Genomic DNA, 21,339 nt, shown 5'->3' with positions numbered 1-21,339 from the left:
TAAATACCATACAGACAGCCCTGGGTCTACCACAAGTCACAGGACATTACCCATGCGGTCAATGTAGCGTATGTCACCTCACTGCACCAACTAAAGAAATAGATCTTGGTTTACGTACCCCATGGCAACTTAGGAAACACACAAATTGTAATACCAAACAAGTAATTTGCATGATCAGTTGCCCATGTAACCTTAAGTACATAGGGATGACCGCTAGGAAAGTAAGCACCGGAATCAGTGAACAAAGGAATAATATATGCTGTAGAAGTAGTAGCACCAAAATGGCAGAGCATTTTATCTCTACAAAACAAATAGTGGATAAGCTCCGATGGATCGTCCAGGAACAAGTAACAGTAGAAACAAGGAACCTAGAAAGAATTCTCTAAGAAAAAGAAAAAAGATTGATTTATAAATTTTCCACCCATATCAGGGGTCTCAATGAAGAAAATTCCATGGTGGAATATTTTAGAACTCACATGGGCTGCCTTGACAAATACAGACTGCAGCAAAACCCTTACGCAATAGCGTTTACAATTGTGTTGTACTCTCCTTATTAACAAATCTATGATGAAAAATAACATGTGAGTACAGAGATATCTGATACACTTATAGGTCACTTGCGTTCCAATGAGTGCTGGCATAACTCCACAATGGGCATTTAGATTAAACACTGCCCTAACGCGTACTGACTGTAACACAAGCCAGATGCACCAATCTGTAAATTGACTAATTTCCTGGTTAAACACACGTGTCCAAAAGATAGTGGCATAACTCCCCAATGGACATATTGGGTCAGAGTTTAATATAATAAAGCAATCAGCATAAATACTCCCTTTTCTTGTGGAAATGATGCACTTGAACATGAGAGCAGGCACTGGGACCATTCCAAGCCTGACACTCTGGTGTGCTGCTGACTCGTGCAGCCATCACCATACAGGAGAGCGTGAAATCACAAGCGCAGGCACTGGGACTACTACTCTCAGCCTTACTGCCCTGATGTGCAGCTGACACGTCTCCGCACAGCCGTCACTATACAGGATAGAGGGTGGGACTACTGTCCCTAGCCGCTAAGCTGTATTCCTGGATCGCGAAAAATACATGTTTTCCTCTGCAATAACAGCGCCATATGGACGCTACTGTTGGTGAGCTCTCCCTAGATTACATTACATCGGGTGCAGAAGTGAATTAGCACAAACACCTGATCATGTGATAGGTAAATGCTGGTCACGTGACTTTAGCTGCCGAGCCCTTTTAAACGCCATTAAGAGGGAGGCAGGCTAAGATGCAGAGTTGCAGGGATAGATGCAGGTCACGTCACGAACGTGATCCCTTGACAAAGTAAGTGCCTTAAACTCTTGAATCCACTAGCTAAGCAGGAATATTTTACAGATTCTAGGATATTTAGGTAAACTCACTATAACCACTCAGTGTTTCAGCGTGCACACACAGTCAATTTTAAGTTTGATTTTAATTTATTTCTTCATTTGTCTATTAAGCCTTTTAATTGTATATATTTATGACTTTGAGATATAGAATTGACGCATTGAGGGGTGACTCAAATGTGTTTGCATGCTTTACCAAACTCTAAACGGATATTGTGCCCCAGTGATAGGACATTCAACATGGAATGTCTCATAAGTTCATGACTATGACACATATTCTCTCTTTTCAGCTATGACCATATTGAGGAAAGTGTCCTGATCATGATGACATCTCACTGTTTCTCATCTTGCCCAAGATCTTACTTATCAAATCAAAGTTTTAGGATCTATGAGGCAATTTTAACTCACTCACAAAATCCCTTGCTTTTCACCTTGGGTGTCGGTCCAATGATGCATCAGGCCACAGGTGGTACGTGGGGGTGAGGACCCAACAAATAGATCCAAGAAATGTGGTGAGAGTTCTAATTTACCTGGATGCTGACTGCACACTCACTTGAGATATTTGAAAGGTCACTCATATAACCGAGTACATGACAGGATTGAAGAGAGCTGGATCAACCCTGCGTTGTGTATATACTGGAATATAGTTTAGGAAGCTGAGGGTCCACCAGTTAAAAACTTCTCAATCCTTACTGATGATGGATATTCTAAAGCAACAAAGGGCAATAAGTAAAATCAAGTGCAAAATACATATTTTGGTTAAAGCAAAGAATAGGTTGGTTTTTGCATGTAGGCACTGCAATAACTGAGGTTTTCTGAGGTTTAACAGATGTCACTGGTCACTGGGACTCCTAGTTTATAGCCCTGGCATTTCATGGATCAAAAAAGCTCATTTTGGGAGTTGGAGTCTTGGCTTAGCTTTATTGTACCAGCTAAATCAACAACCCTGGTAACGATTCTATAAGGGAACCCCAGTCTTTGCGGCATGGAGTCATAGTTACCCTCAGTGCTTAATCTGTGCCGATGGTTGCAGGTGGTAGACATTAGCACTCATTTTGTTGACTAGGACTTATTTTTCATCATCAGACTTTGAACCGTAGCAAGAGAGAAGGTAGAAATGGGAGAAAAGAGAATGACCGCGAGAAAGGAAGAAAATTGGAATGAAAAAGAAACCTGCAAGAGTAAAATAAGGAGACAATGTGTAGAGCGATGGATGAACGAGGCACAAGTTATAATCAATATTAGGCAGCAATAGATTTGGAGCTCCAGCATTTGTCAGTGTTGGCGCTGGGTGTCTAAAAAAAAAACCGTGGACCTTGGCATTATTAACCCCTTCAGTGCCCGCCCCTTTCCCCGCCCTGTGCCGGCCGTTTCATTAGCGGGCGGGGTTTATGACAAGCTGGTCTCGTCATGGGCACAGCGCCACCGCGGCCCATGACGAGACCAGCTCGTCATGGGCATTGAAGAGGTTAATATTTTAACACATTAAACACGGTTGACCCTATGTTTAAACATACACAAATACACAGTAGTTGCCAAAGTATGTTAACTAGTAGAAGCATGTCAGAGGATATGACTCAATGTATCGAGAAGAGAAGTCCGGCCGGACCTGCCCTGATTTGACACCCCTCTCATTCCATTTTCAAATCCATTGTCAAAAAGACCAGATTTTAAAGAGAGGTTGGCGCCATTTTGTAGAGATGGTGCTAGCCCAAATCACCATAACAAAATCACACCTCTTAATAAAATCAGACCAGAAAATCTCATTTATGCATGCCTCAGCAAACTAATCAATTGATATTCCAGAAAGACAATTTGAGAAAACGTTAAATATAAAGGTCCTCAGACGCAAATGTTGCTGGCATTTCACAAGTCAAGCTCTCCCCATCATATATAATCCTTTGCTGCATTTAGATGAAATATTTGCTCAGTGAAAGCACTTTAACTGCAGACTTGCGTGTTAACCATGCTCTGAGGCACATTTGCATCATACCACAACATTTTGCCCATAGGCATACAACTATTTACTGTGGAATATTACACTATTTACAATCTAAATTATGCCGTTTGTACTAATCAGCTGCATTTCCAGTTTCCTACTTAGTAAATTGCTTGCTTTAAATAACCAGCTTTTATGCAGTGACTGGAGCCGAAATATAATGAATCTCTGGGCATACATCTTAAGAAATGTCTGCTACCCCACAACCATATTATTCATATAATACACAGGAGCTTGCAATTCCATTACAGTCTCTAATTTCGTTATTACATGCGGTTTGAGCAGGGCCGGACTGCGGAATCAGAGCAGCTCTGGGAAAAACTGTTCCACTCAATGTCCTTGCACAATCTCTCTTTCCATCCACTGACTCTCTCCACGCTCTTCTCCCTCTCTGATGATCGCTTCCTCTCTACCTCCTTCCTCCCTCTTTTTCTCTCTGTGTGACCAAGGCACCAGGTGCAGCCCCTGCCCTAAATCAAGATGACCATAGCCAATAGATCTCACCTTTGGGACCTTATAAGTGTTTAGCCATGCAGTACATTATCCTGGGTGCTGTGCCACTGGGCCATGCAGTCTGATTCAAGAATACATGCTTGCTTCAACGAACATTTATGGTCACATTCCATGGCTTTTTAACGCAGAAAGACAAGTGCCTCGATGCAAGTCAACAGCACTATAACATTCTGTGTGTAGCCATCTTGAAGTGGAGTGCTTTAAACCGGAAGAATGCGTGTCTGAGGAGTGAAGATGTTAGAACAAAGTCAAAATTACCAACACAATACTTTTTCCCTCCAAAGATTCCCAGTAGTTTGCATGTACGACACAGACTCAACTTCAACTGTGGTTTAGTGGAGCCAGTGGCTACAGATCCCTTCACGGTCCGGATGGAATGTGCGGTGATATCATCTCTTTAGGGTTCAAGACATGACTGACACCAAGACGTAGCCTCTGGTGCCTTGCGGGCAGGCAAGAAATGCCTCACAGTCCATGGGGAGCTGCCGTGAACGTGCTTTGAAATTAGAACTCTGAGAGGAGGAGGATGACAGGAAGAGGCAGCAGACATCCAACTGCTATGCAGTCGTGGCAGTGGCAGCACAAGCTCGAGAGTGGGCTGAGGGGAGTGTAATATCAGCCTTTCACATGCATTCTACTAATTTACCTCCATAATCTGTTCTGTAGAAAACATGCACTCTCAGAATGCTTCAGAAGAAAAGGAGCAAATGAGAGTGGGGGGGCCATAACTGTATGGGCAAGAGAACGCAAAATGGGCAGCGAGGCAGCAACACTGTGTGCAGAGGTGCACAGAAGCATGGGGTGAGAGAGCGACTCATTGCAGAAGGTGGAAAGAGACACACAAGAGAGAGAGGTGGAAATGTACTGTCATGGAGTGCTTCACGAGCAAGGAAACAAGAGGGAGGATGGGGGAACATGGAGCAACACTGAGGAGGGCAGTGGGACGCTATGGCAACATGGGAGGCAAGCCAAAATGGGGTGCGGAGGGATTGAGTGCCCGGCATCCCCAGCAAGGCAAGTTTTGAAAGGAGAGTTTGTAGTGAGGGGCATGCCAAGTGAACAGTAAACAGTGCCTCGTTCGCAGATCACCTGGTCCAAACACTGTTAAAATGTTGTAATCTTCAATACAATATTGTTCAACAAGTGAGGCAAGCCCAGCATTCTGGTCTGTCAAAGGATTCTGGTCGGCACTGGCGACGTTCTGAACTCACAAGCTTGGTTCGTTCTGGTGGAAGAGCCGGCAGCTGCGCTTGGTCATGTGCTGCTTCAGAAGCAATTTCGGCTTAGCGCGTTGGGGCTATTGTGTGACTACGATGGCAACAACTCCTGTAATTGCTGGATGTGAGTAGAGGAAGATTAGCTTTTGCTTCATGTAAAATAGCTCTGGATTGCCTGATGAAATATTTACTGAAAGACAGTAACAAAAGTGCAGGCGGAGTCAGAGAGTGGCCGCAGGGGAGCAGGATGCAGTGCGAGGGATGGGCAGCTCCTAATGGACACTCGAGGCAACAGCGAACGGAGAGCGGTTACAAAAATCTTATAAAAGCAACAAGTACAACGATCACAGACGAACCAAAAGAAAGTGTAATTCCACAAAATACTAAAATGGAACAATTAGTAATCATCCGCAGTAACATGCACAAATGCGACCTTAAAAGACGGGTTCTCTCCCTTTAGGTCCGACAAAGAAAGTAAATAGGTGCACTAATAGAAACAGCCTCTGACATTTGATCTCGGTCTCTGAATGAACATTAAATCCAACGAGATAAGAATTACAGCCCTGTTTATTGAAAAGCTCAGAGCGAGTGAAAATACAGATTGCTCATGTGGAGAGGAAGAAAAATAAGTTCCTCAAGCAGTTGCTAAAATGGGACAAGTGTAAGGCTACAAGTAATAAGCAGTGCTCCATGGCAGAGAACAGCCCCCGAAAAGAAGCAACAAATAGGAAAGATTAGCCACTTGGAAGCAAGGATTTTTAAAGGACACAAATTATAAAATGAAAAGCAATGGGCAGGCTGTAAGCCCACAAAGTATATGCAACATGTCTCAAAGAGATAGCGCAGACGACGCCTAGTCTCGACCTAAAAACAGCCTCCGAGGGCTCCAGCCCACTGAGAAAATGCTCGGTGTAATAAAAGGTTTGTCCAGCCCTGGACTTGAGTCATACCTAGTCGCCTGTAATAAAAAAATGAGGTAGATGATCAACAGTAATAACTTATTACAATTGAGTTCTGATGTCATAATGCCTGCTGCCATAGACAGCAGCGGAGGATAAAAGGCAGGTCACAAAGCATAATTAAAGCTACACTTTAAAAAACGAAACTGACACTGAACCCTGTCTTTTCCTAATCCTCTGTTTTTTAAGACGAATGGTCATAAGCAATAAGGACAAATTGATGGCAACATGCTTTATTGCGCTATTTAAACCACTTGACTGCTGGTGCTCCCCCCCCCCCCCCCACCCCTCCAGTGAGGAGGCTTTTTTTGGCTATTTGTGACCAACATCCTGGGAATTCAAAAGGTATCCAGGGTTTGTGGATTCCCATGGAGAGGACTAAAAAAAGGCCCGAGATGTAGCTAAATGTTGAATTTTTGAGAGGAAAAAAGGGCTCCACAAAAGCTTGTTTGTTTTTTTCCACCTAAAATGGCATTAACAATAGGTTTGCTGTGTTAAAATCACCATCCTCCCAGCTTTCAGGAACATGAACATGCAGGGCTGAATAAAAAAATATCATTTTTACCACAGTTTTAGCATTTTTCAAAGCTGTAGCCCACTTTTCCTATTTTTTGTGCTTTCAACCTACTTCCAGTTTGTGGTGGAAACACATGGGTGATCCAGGAAAGCTATAGATTTTTGAAAAGTAGATAGAATTTTGAATTCACCAAATGCTCATATGTGTAGATCCCTGTTAGACCTAGCATTTCTTGGTGTGATTACCCCTGATGTTTTACCTCTACTTCCTCTATTTTGGATCCTGTGATGGATTTCGTTTTGCCAACTTAGATGCTTTAGGCACTTTGGCACTGCTAATCAGTGTCAAAGTGAAAGTGCTCCCTGTATAAAGTGTAATGATGATTGGTTGTCCATGATTGGTATGTTTGCCTTACTAGTAAAGTCCCTAGTAAAGTGCACTATGTGTGCTAGGGCTGGTAATGCAAATGCTACTAGTGGGCCTGCAGCACTAATTGTGCCACCCACACAAGTATCCTTAAAGAGGGAACTCAGGCCTGCCATTGCAGTGCCTGCGCGCAGTTTGTTAAACTGCCATGTTGTTCTGATAAGTGCACCCACTTGTCAGACCTTACCCCTCCCTTTCTATGCACATCAGACACCCCTATGGTAGGTCCAAGGTACCCCCTGGGAAGGGTGCAGTGCATGTGAAAGGTAGGACATGTACTAAGGTGTGTACCATGTCCTGACAGTGAAATAATCTCCATTTCTTTTTTCACTGTGGAAAGCTAATCTTGCCCATAGGATAGAATATGGAGGCTGTGTAATATGTTTTCCAGCCTATCTTCCCAAAGGCTCAAGATAGAGAGGTGAAGTTTAGTGTGCCTGAACTCACAATGTAGTAACACATCTTTGTATGAAGGTGGTTTCTGCATTGTGTGTTTAGAAGCTACTCTTTTAGAAGTGGCTGGGTTTTGTGATTTAACATTTCTGTGTGTCTCTGCCTGGTTGTGGATTGACTGTCTGGATTTGAAAGCGATAGGATCTGGGGAATGTCTTGACCCAGGGGAGGAGGTTAGACAGCAACAGGCTGACCTGCATCTGGAGTGTAGGGGGGAGGAGTAGCCCCTAGAGGTGAAGAGGCCTGGGTTGCTGCCATAAATCAATTGTCCCATTTCCTGCTGAGTTATTGAGCATCCAGACCCCCACTAATCAAAGGAAGAAGGTGTCACTGGCAGGGAGGCACCCAAAACTGGTTTGAACAGGGGTCAGTGCCCCCTGAACACAAAGACTTCAAAGACATTTAGGGGTATAACTATGAGAGCTGAAGCCCCTGAACTTTGGACTGATCAAGAACAATCACAACATATCTCCAAGGGCCCGAGGTGAGCTGGCTCCCTGTTGCGGAAACTCAGGAACACAAAAGTTTCCAGGAGAGTCTCAGCGACGCTGTGTGCATGTGCTTTTTGATGCCTGAGACCCTCGTAAGGAGTGCTCTGTGATCGTGAACACCTGGAGTCCAAGCAAGGCTCAGGGACGCTGTGTGCGTGTGCTTTGTGCAGCCTGAGACCTTCGTGAGGATTGCCTTGTTATTGTGCACCCAGAATCCAAGTGAAACTCAGCGATGCTGTGTGCGTGTGCTTTGTGCAGCCTGAGACCTTCGTTAGGATTGCCTTGTTATCGTGCACCCGAAGTTCCAGTGAGTCTCAGCGACGCTGTGTGCGTGTGCTTCGTGCAGCCTGAAACCTTTGTGAGGGGTGCCCTGTGATCATGCACCCGGAGCTCAAGTGAGTCTCAGCAACACTGTGTGCGTGTGCCCAGTGGCAGCCTGAGATCTTTGTAGCAGTAGCAGCCCGGGGGAGCTGAGCCGCCAGCCCGAGCCCGCCGTTTCCAGAGCGGGACCTCGAGCCAACCTCGTCGAGGGAGGGCCCGTGTCCCACTGCCCGGAATTCACAAAGATTGCATTGGAGGCCCAAGCAGCTGGGAGAAGAGAGTAAGGTCGCACCCCCCAGGTAAAGTGTGTCGACGCCTAGGGCAGGGTGCGGGCTCGGAGGGAGACGCTCTCGGCTTCTCTCAAACTGGCAGCGCAAGCCTCTGCTTCGGCTCGTATCGCAGCCCGTACTTGCCAAGGGAGTGGCAGTACCATGCCCGGGGTGCGGAGCTGCACTTTTTGTTACACCATACCCGTGTTGGGGGCAACTGCTGACCGAGGCTGACTGCGAGTCAGTACGACTGGCGGAGAGACCGCCTAAGGCACCGTGATCGGTGCTGGAGTGTAGTAAACATTACCTTATTTCTGCATAACGGAGTACCTGATTGTCGTATTACACATTTAATCATTTCTGCATAACGAACTACCCGATTAGTGTATTACGCATTGCATTATTCCTGCATAATGAACTACCTGATTCATGTATTACGCATTGCATTATTTCTGCGTAACGAAGTACCTGGTTGTTGCGTTACGCATTCCAATATTTTGACATTGCACAGTGCCTGATTGTTGCGTTACGCATTGCAGTACTTTTACATTGCAAAGTGCCTGATTCTAGCATTCCGAACTGCATAAAATTGTATTAGGACTACAGTGGAATGTTTAGAAGTGCTCATTAATGTTGCCAGAACTTACAAGGGCTGGCTGGCCTAACCACCGGCCAGGAGGAATATTACAAATACTCATATGTTGGATTTATATTGTGTGGTCTTATCGTATATCTTTTTATATAAAATGTATACTTGTTTTTATGAAACTCGTGCGGAGTCCATTTGTGGTGTCATCATTGGGTTGCTGTGAGCGTGGTTGCAAATACTTTACACATTTGCCTTGCAGATAACCCTGGCCGCTCGGGCCAAGCTACCAAGGGGGTGAGCGGGGGCTATCTGAGAAGGTGTCCTTCCTTCCTCTCCCTGACGTGGAAACGTTGGTTCCTATTTGGCCTAAGGTACCTACCACAGCCAACCAGGGATCCCGGGTCTAACAATCCCTCAAGCTGTTCTCAAAGAAAACAAACTATTAAAATAAAGATATATATTAAAAATGGGTAGGAAGAACAGGCCCTTTGTGACAACATTTTCACCTGTAACTTTTTGTGACAATGGTGGATTTCCAAAAGCAATATACCATTACGTTTGCTAGACTCTTCTGGTTGTGGGGATATACAGGGTTTGTGGGTTGTTTGAGACCCCGAAGTACCCACATTAAACAACTGAGCTGCACTTTACAATTGGTTTTCATTGTGTACCAAGTATAGACCAATTTATATTGTGAAATATGTACAGTGAAAAATGGGAATCAAAGAATCCTATATATTTCTGAAATAGGCACCAGATATAGTTTAGAAACAGTGGTTATATGTACATCTCTTAATTTGTATGTACCTATACCAGCATGAGGTTCAGAGTATATTTTTCAAAATGTCTTCTTTCTTACATTAACCCCTTCAGTGCCACGCCCTTTCCCCCTCCTGTGCCGGGCGTTACATTAGTGGGTGGGGTTCATGACGAGATAGTCTCGTCATGGGCACAGCGCAACCGTGCTCCATGACGAGACTATCTCGTCATGGGCACAGAAGAGGTTAAGAAGGCACAAATGCAGCAAACCCAATTGGTAATACTAAATCTTCTACTATTCTATGTTCCCATATGTCTCCCAATAAGAATGGTATCTCACTTGGGTGGGTGTGACTAGAGCCCACAACAGGAAAGAGCCAAAAATGCAACACAGACATAACATTTTTCCACTGAAGACACTTTTTTTGTGATGTGGGAGCTGTGGATTTTGGGCGCTAGCTCAGCTGGCACCTACGGAAACCTATCAAACCTGCAAATTTTTTGAAAACCAGCCTCAGGGTACTCTAGGGTGGGGTGACTTCCGGGGCTCTCACCGTGTTTTCTTACCCAGAAGCCTTTGCAAACCTCAAACTTTGAGTAAAACACACATTTTCCTAACATTTCTTCGCAGGAATTATTCAGAATCTGTGGGGCTCCACAAATTTCATACCACCCAGAGTTTCCACACATTTCCCAATAACAATGGTACCCCACATGTGTGCGTGGGCCAAGAGACCACCACACAAAAGGCCTCAAAGCTCTACATGGAGGGATCAGCGATAGGGGTAGTTGCTGTATTGTGGGCCAATCTGGGCCACCACCCATGGAAACCTATCAACCATAGACATTTATGAAAACTAGACACCCAGTGGAATCCACGGTGGTGTGCCTTACGTGTATCCCACACGATTTTCTTACCAATAATGCCATGCAAACCTCAAACTTAAGCTAAAATCACACAGTTTCCTTATATTTCTGTGATGAAAACTTCAGGAATCAGGATAAATCCACAACATTACTACCAGCCAACATTCCCCCGCTTATCCAAATAAAAACGCTATCCCATGTGTGCAGCTGGGCTAATTGCCCACAACAAGAATGGATCAAACCAAGGTCAATGGGAGTTGCACTGTGGGACTTCCATTGACCCTGGTTTGGTCGGTTACTCTCATGGTCACTAAGCTAGTGACACAAGTGGAGTACTGTCTTTATTGGTATAAGTGAGGAAATGCTGAGTGGGAGGAATTTTGTGGATCCAAGTGGTTTCTGCAAGATTACGTTACATAAATGCAAGGAACATTTCTGATCTTAGGCAAAGGTTGAGGTTTGCATTGCATTGTGGGTAAGAAAACATCATGGGATCCACACAAAACACACCACCCTGAACGCCCCCGGGTGTTTCGTTTTCAGATATCTGTGGGTTTGGTAGCCTTCCTTTAAATGGCGGACCAGTAAACACAGCTACCCTCATTGCCAAATCATGTTAGGTTTTTTTAATCTTATTTTTTACAGGAAATGTTGATGTTTTCACATGATGTTTTGGGGTTGTTCCCGTTGTGGATGCTAGGCCCACCCATACAAGAGGGTAGTGTTTTTAATCTGAACAAGTGGGGGAATGCTGGGCAGTTAGAATTTTGTGTAATCCAAAACGTTAAATCACAGAAAAGCAAGGTAAATGCATGGTTTTAGGCAGAGTTTGAGGAGTGCAGAACTTTGTAGGTAAGAAAACGTCACAGGATCCATGCCAGGCATACAACCCTGGACTCCCCTCTATGTCTAGTTTTCCAAAATATCTGGGTCTGGTAGCTTTCTCCAGGTGGCGGTCTGCTCAAGACCAAAAAGTCTGCAGGGGAGCAGAAAGACTGTTGAGACTTTAAGGGTGAGGGAGGGGCCTGATGTCAGGATGAGCGAATCCCACCCCAATATCTTATAATAAAAGATAGCCCTGTGATACAGTGGGCTTTGCGCTCCCCGGGGGGGTAAATTGAGGCCAAACTCCCTATCTGCCCTCCATGAATTCCAAATTATTGGTTTGTCCCCTTTGAGTTGAGAGTATGGTCTAATGTTGGAGTGTGATGTGCATGCCCCTTTCTTTCCCCCAAATACTTAATCCCTGGTGACTAGTGGGCTTTCTATCCTCTGAGGACAGATTTGGGGCAACCTCCCCAAGTGGGATAGGCCTCCTATCTGCCCCCAGGAGGGCAGAAAAACACTATTGCCTCACTAGGGAAGGGGCATGCCTCGATGCCAGGATAGGCTGAGCCCTCGTATTGTTTGTTTTGGTGCCATTTTGAAATCCTTGGTGTCTAGTGGACATTGTGCCTTCTGGGGGGCATATTTGGAGTAAATACCCCTGTCCTCCGCCCTGGGGGGGCATAAAGTATATTCGACCCCGGGGTGTGGGAGAGCAATTCCCCCCAAATAGAAATACTGCATTCATGTAGTGTCTGGTGTCTAGTGGGCTTTCTTCCCCCCGCAGAAAGTTTGTTGGTGCATTTATTTCAGGTTGGGGCATGGCCATGCCCATGGTGGGCAGCCCCAACCCCCTATATATATACTTTTCAATTCCCTGGTGCCTAGCTGGCTTTCTGCCCCCCCCACCCCCAAGGCTAGATTGGGGGTAATCACCCCCATCCACCTCCATGGGTTTAGACAGACTGACTTTTTTTGGGTGAGGGCATGGCAATGTCCATGGTGGGCAGCTCCCACCCCTATATTTTCTTTTCTAATTATCCTGGTATCTAGTGGCCTTTCTGCCCCGGGGGGGCACAAGACTGTGGGTAATCACCCCATCCACCCCCAGCGGGCAGACAGACTGTCGCCATATTGATTTGGGGTGTGGCCATTGCCATCATCATGGTGGACAACCCCCAGCCCCATTTTTTTATTAAAATATTTTTCCTGGTCTCTAGTAGGTTTTCTGCCGCCAGGGGAGCAGATTGAACCTAATCACCTCCATCCATCTTGTGGAGGGGAGGGGGAAAGACTGTCTGGCTTTTCTTTGGGTGGAGGCACGGCCATGCCCATTATATATATTTTTATGTAAAGAAAAAATCCCTTGTGTCTAGTGGGCTTTCACTCCCAGACTAGGGTTAATCACCCCATATGTCCCCAAGGAAGCAGTAAGGCTGTCATCACATTTATTTTGGGTGGGTGCATGGTCATGCTCATGCCCATGGTGGACAACCCCTCTCCTCGTTTCTAGTGGGCTTTCTGTCCCTAAAGGGGAGTGCAGAGTGGGAGTAATGGCCCCCATCCACCCACCGAAGGGAGCAGAAGGACTGCCTGCCTTTTTGTTTGGGTGGGGGCATGGCCATGCCCATGGTGGGCAGCCCCAACTCTATATTTGTGTTCCCTGGTGTCTAGTGGACTTTCTGACCCCCGGGAGTGGTGGGGGCAGGGCAGATCTGGTGTATACCGTCCTCTGCCCCCAACTGGTGGAGAAATACTGAAATGTTAAGTGGTGGTGGGGTGAGCACAAGTCCTTGCATAAGGGGCCACTCTCCCATGTCCCTGAGACCAAATGAGTGGATCCCTGCTTGGGAATCGCTCTTCTGTGGGGATTTCCAAGCAGGGATCCACTGGGCAGAGATAGCATGAATCTCCCCTCTCCACTGATACCTCTAACAGAGCAATCAATGCTCGGGGCTGAGATATGCTCCTGAGTACTGACACAGTGAAAGTAAAAAAAAAAATACATCGGTTCATTTTACTTTCACTATACTGTAATGACATGATCGTCATTACAGTAAACAAAAAAGAAACACTCAGGAAGCTCTTTTCGAGCAGGCCAAGGGAAAAATAAAATAATGGAATAACCTGAGGACACTTTATATACCTCCCCATTGTCGGCCACTGGCGGACACCCGCCCGTAAGACTCTCTCTGAATGTTTCATACGCTCTGAGCAACAGCATTTGTTTCAAAAGTGACTTCTATTAAACTGATTCTAATATCTTTTGGCAACAAATATCCAACTGTTTCTTGGTGTGTTTAATTTTGTACTATAGATCCTAATTTTGTTTTTTCACCTTTACAAACATCATATCTCTCTCAAATGAATGAGCACCACACCACAAATATAAGTGGTTTGTGGGAAGGGTTATGTATTATGAGGAATACATTACTACCCGTCTTACATTAGATTGATATTGCAAGTCAAGGAGTAGTTCTGTTACTATACAGAGGGTTCATTCTTTATAATGTACGGCAGGAGGTATTTTATCCAATATAGCATAAATGCAGTGTGTTTAGATAGAGCTCAGAAGCCAATAGGTATGATTTTCTGTCAAACCAGTATTGATATGTATTATCAGCATAACAATACCACATTTCTTATGTAAAAGCAGAATGCTACACTGCTGCCTCCTCATCTTTGTTTCTCTTGATATTCTTAAGAACACTGCCAACAACAGTGAATATATTTGGCACATGTAGCGGGAGGAAGGAGGAGAGGGAGGGAAAGATGGCTAGGGTGCCTGGGAACTCCTCTAGTAAAGGTAGTTAGTTTGCTACAAATGAGCAGTCCTTATCTACAGTTACCAGTGAATATAGTATTGCATCCTGGTGTATTACTGCCTGGTTGGCTGAATTACTTGGGACATAGGTCAATGTATCAGGAAGCAAGCAAAACATTTCAGCATGTGAAAGCCTTATTAAATCTCTTTGGTGGGAGAAGGAACCCCACTATGATTCATTATAGAATGGGCTGCCTAGAAAGGTCAGGAAGTTGTTAAGCCATATTGTATTGGTTCATTTAGCAGCTAACAAAATCCTGGCAATGCCTCAAAACATTTAGAATTTGTTGAATAACGTGAATTGGGAAAGCGGTGGCTAAGGGATGTATTACGATCCTAGCTATTCGTGGAGGTATCCATTTTCTGTCTGCTCCAGCAATAGGATAATAAGCCCACTCCCAAATTGTGTAATTTCCTTTTCAAGCGAACACACATCATTCATGGCCTTACTACTAGAGTCCCTTGCAAGAAGAATGGTCAACAAGAAGATTGTGCTGTCTAGTCATAGTAACAGTCAGTGGTTAGAGAGACGTCTCAATAAGTAACCATCATTTACTACTGGTATCTCAGAGTCTTGGATACTATTGCACTGTTCAGTCGTGCTGAAGCCCCATGGTTGGCTCTTTACTCTCTTGGGTAGCAAGGTTAGGCAGTCAAAGCCTGATCGGACAGAGTATTACATGATATATGTTCAGACAGAGCTATAGCTTAGAAAATAGCTACGCTATGGAACAGTAACATTGATTAGAAACAAAGATAACCACAAGGTCCTAACACTTTCCAGGGCCGAGAACGGACCAAAAATACCAATGTAGCACCATCACCCCTAAGAACACTGAAAATTTGAGTACTATAACAAACGGGCACTGGTTCGAAACGAGACACTCAGAGCAATACCCCCAGGGGCACTGAACTGTGCTTGGGGTTACCAAAATGATTTCTAGCTTACAACAGTGCCTCTGTGAGTTCCCTACAAATCCATAGCTTGTTAGGAAATCACAACTAAGTTTAGAATTCATACACCTCTAAACATATTCAAGACACCAGTTTTGTGTTTTATCGACACATTGCCATGAGGTTACCCCTTCCACTTACACAGTCGTACTTACAGCCATATTTACTTTGCTCATCAAAATGCGGATTCTTCTGATGCCTTCTTGAAATATACAGGTCACACATGGAACCCTCAGCATTCATCCCTGCTGGATAAGTCTAGCATACATATAAGCCGACCACCTAAATTGCTGCAGGTATTTACTGTCTCTCAAAATGGAATCAATTCTTTCCTCTTGGTTAGTACAAGGGAAGCACAGAAGAACATTTTAAATATTGGGATGGCTTTTTAAAAATGTTAAACATTTGTTGAATATGAAAGTAAGTGAAGAAGATAGTGTATTGAGAACATAAAGGAAAGTAGCAACAACTTACATTTATCTTGCAAAGAATCATGTGGTACTTCTCCCTGGGGACTCTCCTCCAAGTCTCCATAATGTAAGACCTTGTGATTGGGCGATAGTCGGCAATACCAAACTTTATCTAATAAGAAAACATAAAATCAATAAATTAAGCAGTACCAATACCAAGTATACTGCACATTTACAATAGGCATTTTACGAAACAAATTAGAAAATATAATAAAAATAATGACATTTCATAGACATTTTGAAAACTGAAACTGCAAATCCGGAGTAAAAAAAAAAGTTCTGCCATGATTCCAGAGGTCAAAATTAAAAATGGATACAGGTGAAAAATACCACTTCGTCAAACATGGCAGCTTTCTTTTTAAATCTGTCTGACAACTGATCCCTGCTTTTTGGGGATTAGTTCCCTGGGGTTCACTCGAATTCGGCCTTGCAATTGAAATACTGTACATTTGGCTTCTCGCTGCTGGAAAATGGGCTTCAGAAATTTCACAATGGCTTTTGCACTTTAAGCGGTTGCTAATAAATTGGGAAAGAGAAAAAGTGTACTGGCAAGTTACAATCTTAATCCTGGTGAAGTTGTGAATAAACACTAATGTTAGCACTAAGAGCTCACCAGAAAGTCTAAAAACTGATTTCTACAGAGGCCTAAATACTAATCAGGGTGATCAAAATATGTTTTTCAAAAACACATTCACTGATTGCAAAGTCTACCTACAGTGGCTACAACTAGGTAAGGTAGATAAGGTTAGTCCACAGTAACGCTTGCCCCGTTGGATCGATCTGCACAGAATTTGACACCAAATTGGCCCGTCCAGGTAAGGTTATTGGTGCAATGTTTTGTTCAGAATGGTCAAAGGGACTGAGTCACTGGTGGGTATGCAAAAGTAGCATGCCCTGCAAAAAATGTGCTCTCTAGTGCACGGATTTAACTAAAAGCAACCTGAATGCGTAACTTCACTCGGAATAGATATTTTTTCTGGTTTGGTTTACATTTTTGCATATCTATAACAATGTATAATATGCTTTTTAACACACCATTTTTCATCTACAGACTGATATAGTTTAACACATTTCAAACAAATTTCCTATGATGTGTAAAACTGTACCTAATAATGTGTATTAGTTATGTCACATTTCTGTGAAGATGCCATCTTGAACAAGATGGAAGCCATTTCTGTCACTCACTCTGGTTTAAGTGCACATCCTCTCCCCACAGGCTCAGCAGCACACAGTCAAGCGAGGTCATATTAGTTTATTTTAATGCTGTATTGATTTGCTCACAATGAACGCTCCATGGTGCGGATGAAAAATTGTTAGCTGTTCACTGCATCTATTCACTCAAAAAAGCCTTATTGTCAATGTTTCATATTTGTTCGAACATCTCCAGATGACATTATAATAGAGAGTGCTAAATAATTGTTTTTAAAATAGGTTAGTGCTTAGGTGCTAAGGCAATATGACATTTATATTCTATGTGCTCTGATTTGCTAAAGAGAAATGATGCATTTACTAATACCACGATGAAACTGATGATTTATTATGCACTAATTGTGTATAAAAACACCTTGATTTTTTTGAGGGAGCATGAAGACTTTCCTGTTCTACTAGGGATGCTGCCAATGATTTTGCTGCCCATTGGGACTTTGAATATTCTTCGGACTTTGGCATTCTCTCTATATCTATGCATCTGAGAGCTTTCATGGCACTTACTCTGCACCACTCATTGTGAATTTTTATAATAAAATCCTTTAACTTTTCACTGATCTAGAACTCTGTTATTTAGTAGACTCAATTACTTAATGAATTGTTTTAATCTGCTGATTTGATGTTTAAGGAGGTGCATTAACGCAGGGACACATTGCCTCCTAAAATGGAGGTTTAACACCACCTTCGATCCAGTAAATGTAGGAGTTTCGATTCAAGTAAAATGTTTGGGATATCTACATTTTGGGGTACCATTATGCTCCCACATTAATGGGCATTGCTGTGTAAAATATGTCCTTTGGGAGGAGATGAAGAGTGGCCACACTATAACCCCACAGAGAGTAACGTACTGCACAGAGTGGTGGAAAACACCCTCTCGAACCCAAAACAAGAGCCATGTTTTTCATTTTGCTGAGCAGTTTGTAAACAATAAATGAAGGATTTAGAAGTGTGACATAGACCCAAAGGCACTCTGGGGCTAATGAAAGAAAGGGAAAGAAACAGGCATAAAAAGATAGACTAAGCTCTAATTAAAAATATGTCTTCAATGCTTTCTGCAACAAATTATGGTTTGAAATAATGTAATGAAAGTTGGTTCCCAGCTTTAGGCACCAAAACTGAGAACAAAGTAGCCGTCACATGAACATGTCAAAAATGTGGGAATCACACTATAACATGGGATGCTGAACGAATGGAATACGTCAGGAGATATCTTGATATGTGGGCGTGAATCACACGGGTGATGGCACCATACAAGCCCCTATGAACCTGGCGCAAGCATCTAAACATTATTTGTCCTATAGGATGCCAGTACAGTTTACGCTGGACATCAGCAACATGATCAGATTTGCAGTCCACAGACCAGCTGCAATCTTCCAAGCAGCTTGCTAGAGAGGCCAAAATGGCATAGTCTAGTCTGGATAGAAGAGAGACGGCAACCACAGCTCACCTTAACACCTGAGGAACGGTGGAAAAGTGTGTAAGACATTTTTTAAAGAAAAGATTTCCATATGAAAGGGGAGTGTGTGGAACGGGCAAAATGTACGCTAGGCACAGCCAAAGGCCATGCCATGTGTTGAGTACCCACTTGAAGAGGGTACGTTGGCAAAATGAAGACCCGGACCGAAAGCCTTGTTTTGTGCCCTGTAAGGAGGATAGTCATGGGCCACACATTGTGCCCAGATCCCACTGTGCACTGGTTTAGGCAATGCACCATTCGTTTCGGTGGCACTGGGAACATGGAATGACACTGGGAACATGGAATGGCACTGGGAACATGGAATGGCCAAAAGTCTCACCCTAAGCCGAGCGCCTGACGGGCATGCCTGTATGCAGATTCCAGAAAGCAGGAACAGTGGACACAGGGCATGGTTAAAGGTCACGCTTGCACCCAGAGTCTGTGGATACTTCGGGCAGAGAACAGCATACAACGTAACCAAACCATACAAAAAACACATTGAAAATACTGGCAGAGTGAGTTTTTTGTGCACATATTCCAAATAAATTAAAGAAATTCTCATTAGAAAAGTTGCATAAAGGGACCGTTGTTCATAAGCTACACATGATCATAGATGACTTCCCAAATGACATCATCAATGACATCACATACTATATCAACACTGCTGATGATATCAATGAGCATGTGCCAATGAATATGAATAGGGGGTAGGCGTAAGCCAGCATGCGGCACACATTGAACATTTCCAAAAATACCTTGTCTGCATCCTGCCTTGTGAGAAGGGTAGGTGTCTCCCTCTGAATGATGTCATGGTCAGTGGTCATGATTTTGGGCCACTGGTGGAGAGCGCCACGAGGCAAGCACCTCATCCTCACTCATATAAACTTTGCAGAGAGCCTGGTGCTCATAACCATGTTTGGAAGCCTGGGATGATTTTTAACATGAAGCTCATTAACCTAACAAGCTACCCATTGGTGAAAAACTGCTAATGGTGTTGTAAATGGAGCTCTAGCTAATTAGATGCTTGACTGTAGAAATGCTGTTTAGCGGAGTCTGGAAGACCGTGGAAAACAACAAAGGAGAAAGCTATGCTAGTCCACGCATTCACCTGGCAGAATTTTAATACCAGCTTCGCAGCCATCTGCCACCTGGCTCAAACATGTTCAGGAAATGATTATTTTCAAAGGAGGCTACATAAACAAACTGGATAAGCTCATCGGAATGAACCATCTGTTCTAATGTGTACGTTTCCTCACTCTAAATGACTGTACCTGGCGCTACAGCCTCGTGTGTAACATCTGCCCAACAAATACATAAGCCATGCAGACCACTGCTCACTTAATGTATTGGAATGAAGAAGAAAAGTGTTAAAACAGGAGTTTACCAACAAGCTGGCCTCCTGAGGGCTTTGAAGGCTTCTCAAGCGGGCTGAATGTTTTCTCTTGGGACAGCTTACATACTTTTTCTATTCTACACAGTGCCTACAACTGATAGTGAATGTCTGGCTACTGGGATTTTTTTAGAAGGACCTCTGTCACTTCTGAGCCGGCTCACCGGATACTTCCTCGAATCTGAAGCATATGGGGTTGTGTGGTGGAACCCCGACTCTTGGTCCTTTAGCCTCACCTTTAGGCGGAAGCTTTACGGTTCTAAGGGGAAACACAAACCTAAAAAGTCTAAAGAACAATAATGTAGAGTATAAAGAGAATACCTAATACCCTACTCTAAAAATATGGACAAATAAACCATTCCCAAAATTCTGACCTAAATTACTTCTTGCTTATTCTATGGCAAAGTTGAATTACTTCTTAAAACACAAATCATGGTATATTTGGAGGCAAACACTTGATAGTGGATTTGATTATAGATGAACATTCCTGTTGGAAGACATTATGACCGGTATTTGTTCAGTCTGCACTTGCTACATGTTTTTAAGGGCTATGTTTTCACTAGGTGCTGGAGTTGAGACACCACCGTCGCATGCAGGAGAGTTTGGGTGAAGTAGTCAGGTGTTGAACTGGGCATGAAGAATGTGTTTAGTCTACAATACCCTTGACAAAGAAGTAATTTTTGGGGTTAACAATGCAAACTTAAAAAGAAACCCTGCTTCTGAGCAAGTTGATGAAGGGTTAAAATGATGACACCACTTTTATACAACAAACTACACTTATTTTCAAGAGTGATAATCCCGTTCTAAAGAAGAAAAGCTATTTGTGCCTTGAAAGGTCTCTCTCTCTCTCCATCGGTTCATTGTGCTTTCTTTGTTCCTTTGAATTCTACAGGTAAAGCCAAAAGGGCAGAAATATTATCAAGAGACTTGAAGAGGCTGCCTGTCATTCAACAACCTGCTCCCTTTTTAATGTTCTAAATAACAGCCAGACGAGCTCCAGGCACAACGCGCCCTGTGATCTGACTTGTCGCATTCTCTTTTAAGCACAGGCACAGTATTCCCGCAGACTTCATTTACTTGGAAGTTCAAGGCAACAGATGCCTAGCGCGCTACGTCCTCTGTGCGCTGCAACAAAAATCTTACTTCTCTCAGCGTGCAAGTTTTCTTGTACTGTATTCTATGTGCACATTGAGCCACCATTCAGATAAAAGTGAGATGGGATAAACAATGAAATATCTCCAGTCCTTTGGAGGTGCATAAAAATTATATAACCCTATCCTTCCAAGTCCCCGCCCCCACCACTGTATGTACATAGAATGCCAGCCTCTTCGCTAGGAAAAATAATTTTTTGATCTTAAGAAAACCATCCTCTTTGCTACAGAGCTCTGCACCAGGGAGAGTTGAATCCTTTGAATGCAGATTTCAGAAAATAAATTAACAAGAAAGATATTC

The 21,339-nt window shown here is 43.6% G+C and overlaps 1 protein-coding gene across 6 annotated transcripts in view; it reads right to left on the bottom strand.

Moving 5' to 3' along the window:
• Positions 1-21,339, bottom strand: part of ELMO1 (engulfment and cell motility 1) — a 1,282,006-nt gene that overhangs the window by 50,495 nt on the left and 1,210,172 nt on the right. For all 6 annotated transcript variants that reach the window (XM_085607465.1, XM_085607469.1, XM_085607468.1 and 3 more), the window contains one exon: positions 15,840-15,947. In XM_085607465.1, the coding sequence (XP_085463591.1) occupies positions 15,840-15,947 (108 nt within the window). The remainder of the gene's footprint in view (positions 1-15,839; positions 15,948-21,339) is intronic.

The sequence above is a fragment of the Triturus cristatus genome, chromosome 5_2, assembly GCF_964204655.1.
Source record: "Triturus cristatus chromosome 5_2, aTriCri1.1, whole genome shotgun sequence".
Classification (NCBI taxonomy): domain Eukaryota; kingdom Metazoa; phylum Chordata; class Amphibia; order Caudata; family Salamandridae; genus Triturus; species Triturus cristatus.
This window is presented reverse-complemented; position numbering and strand designations above follow the sequence as displayed.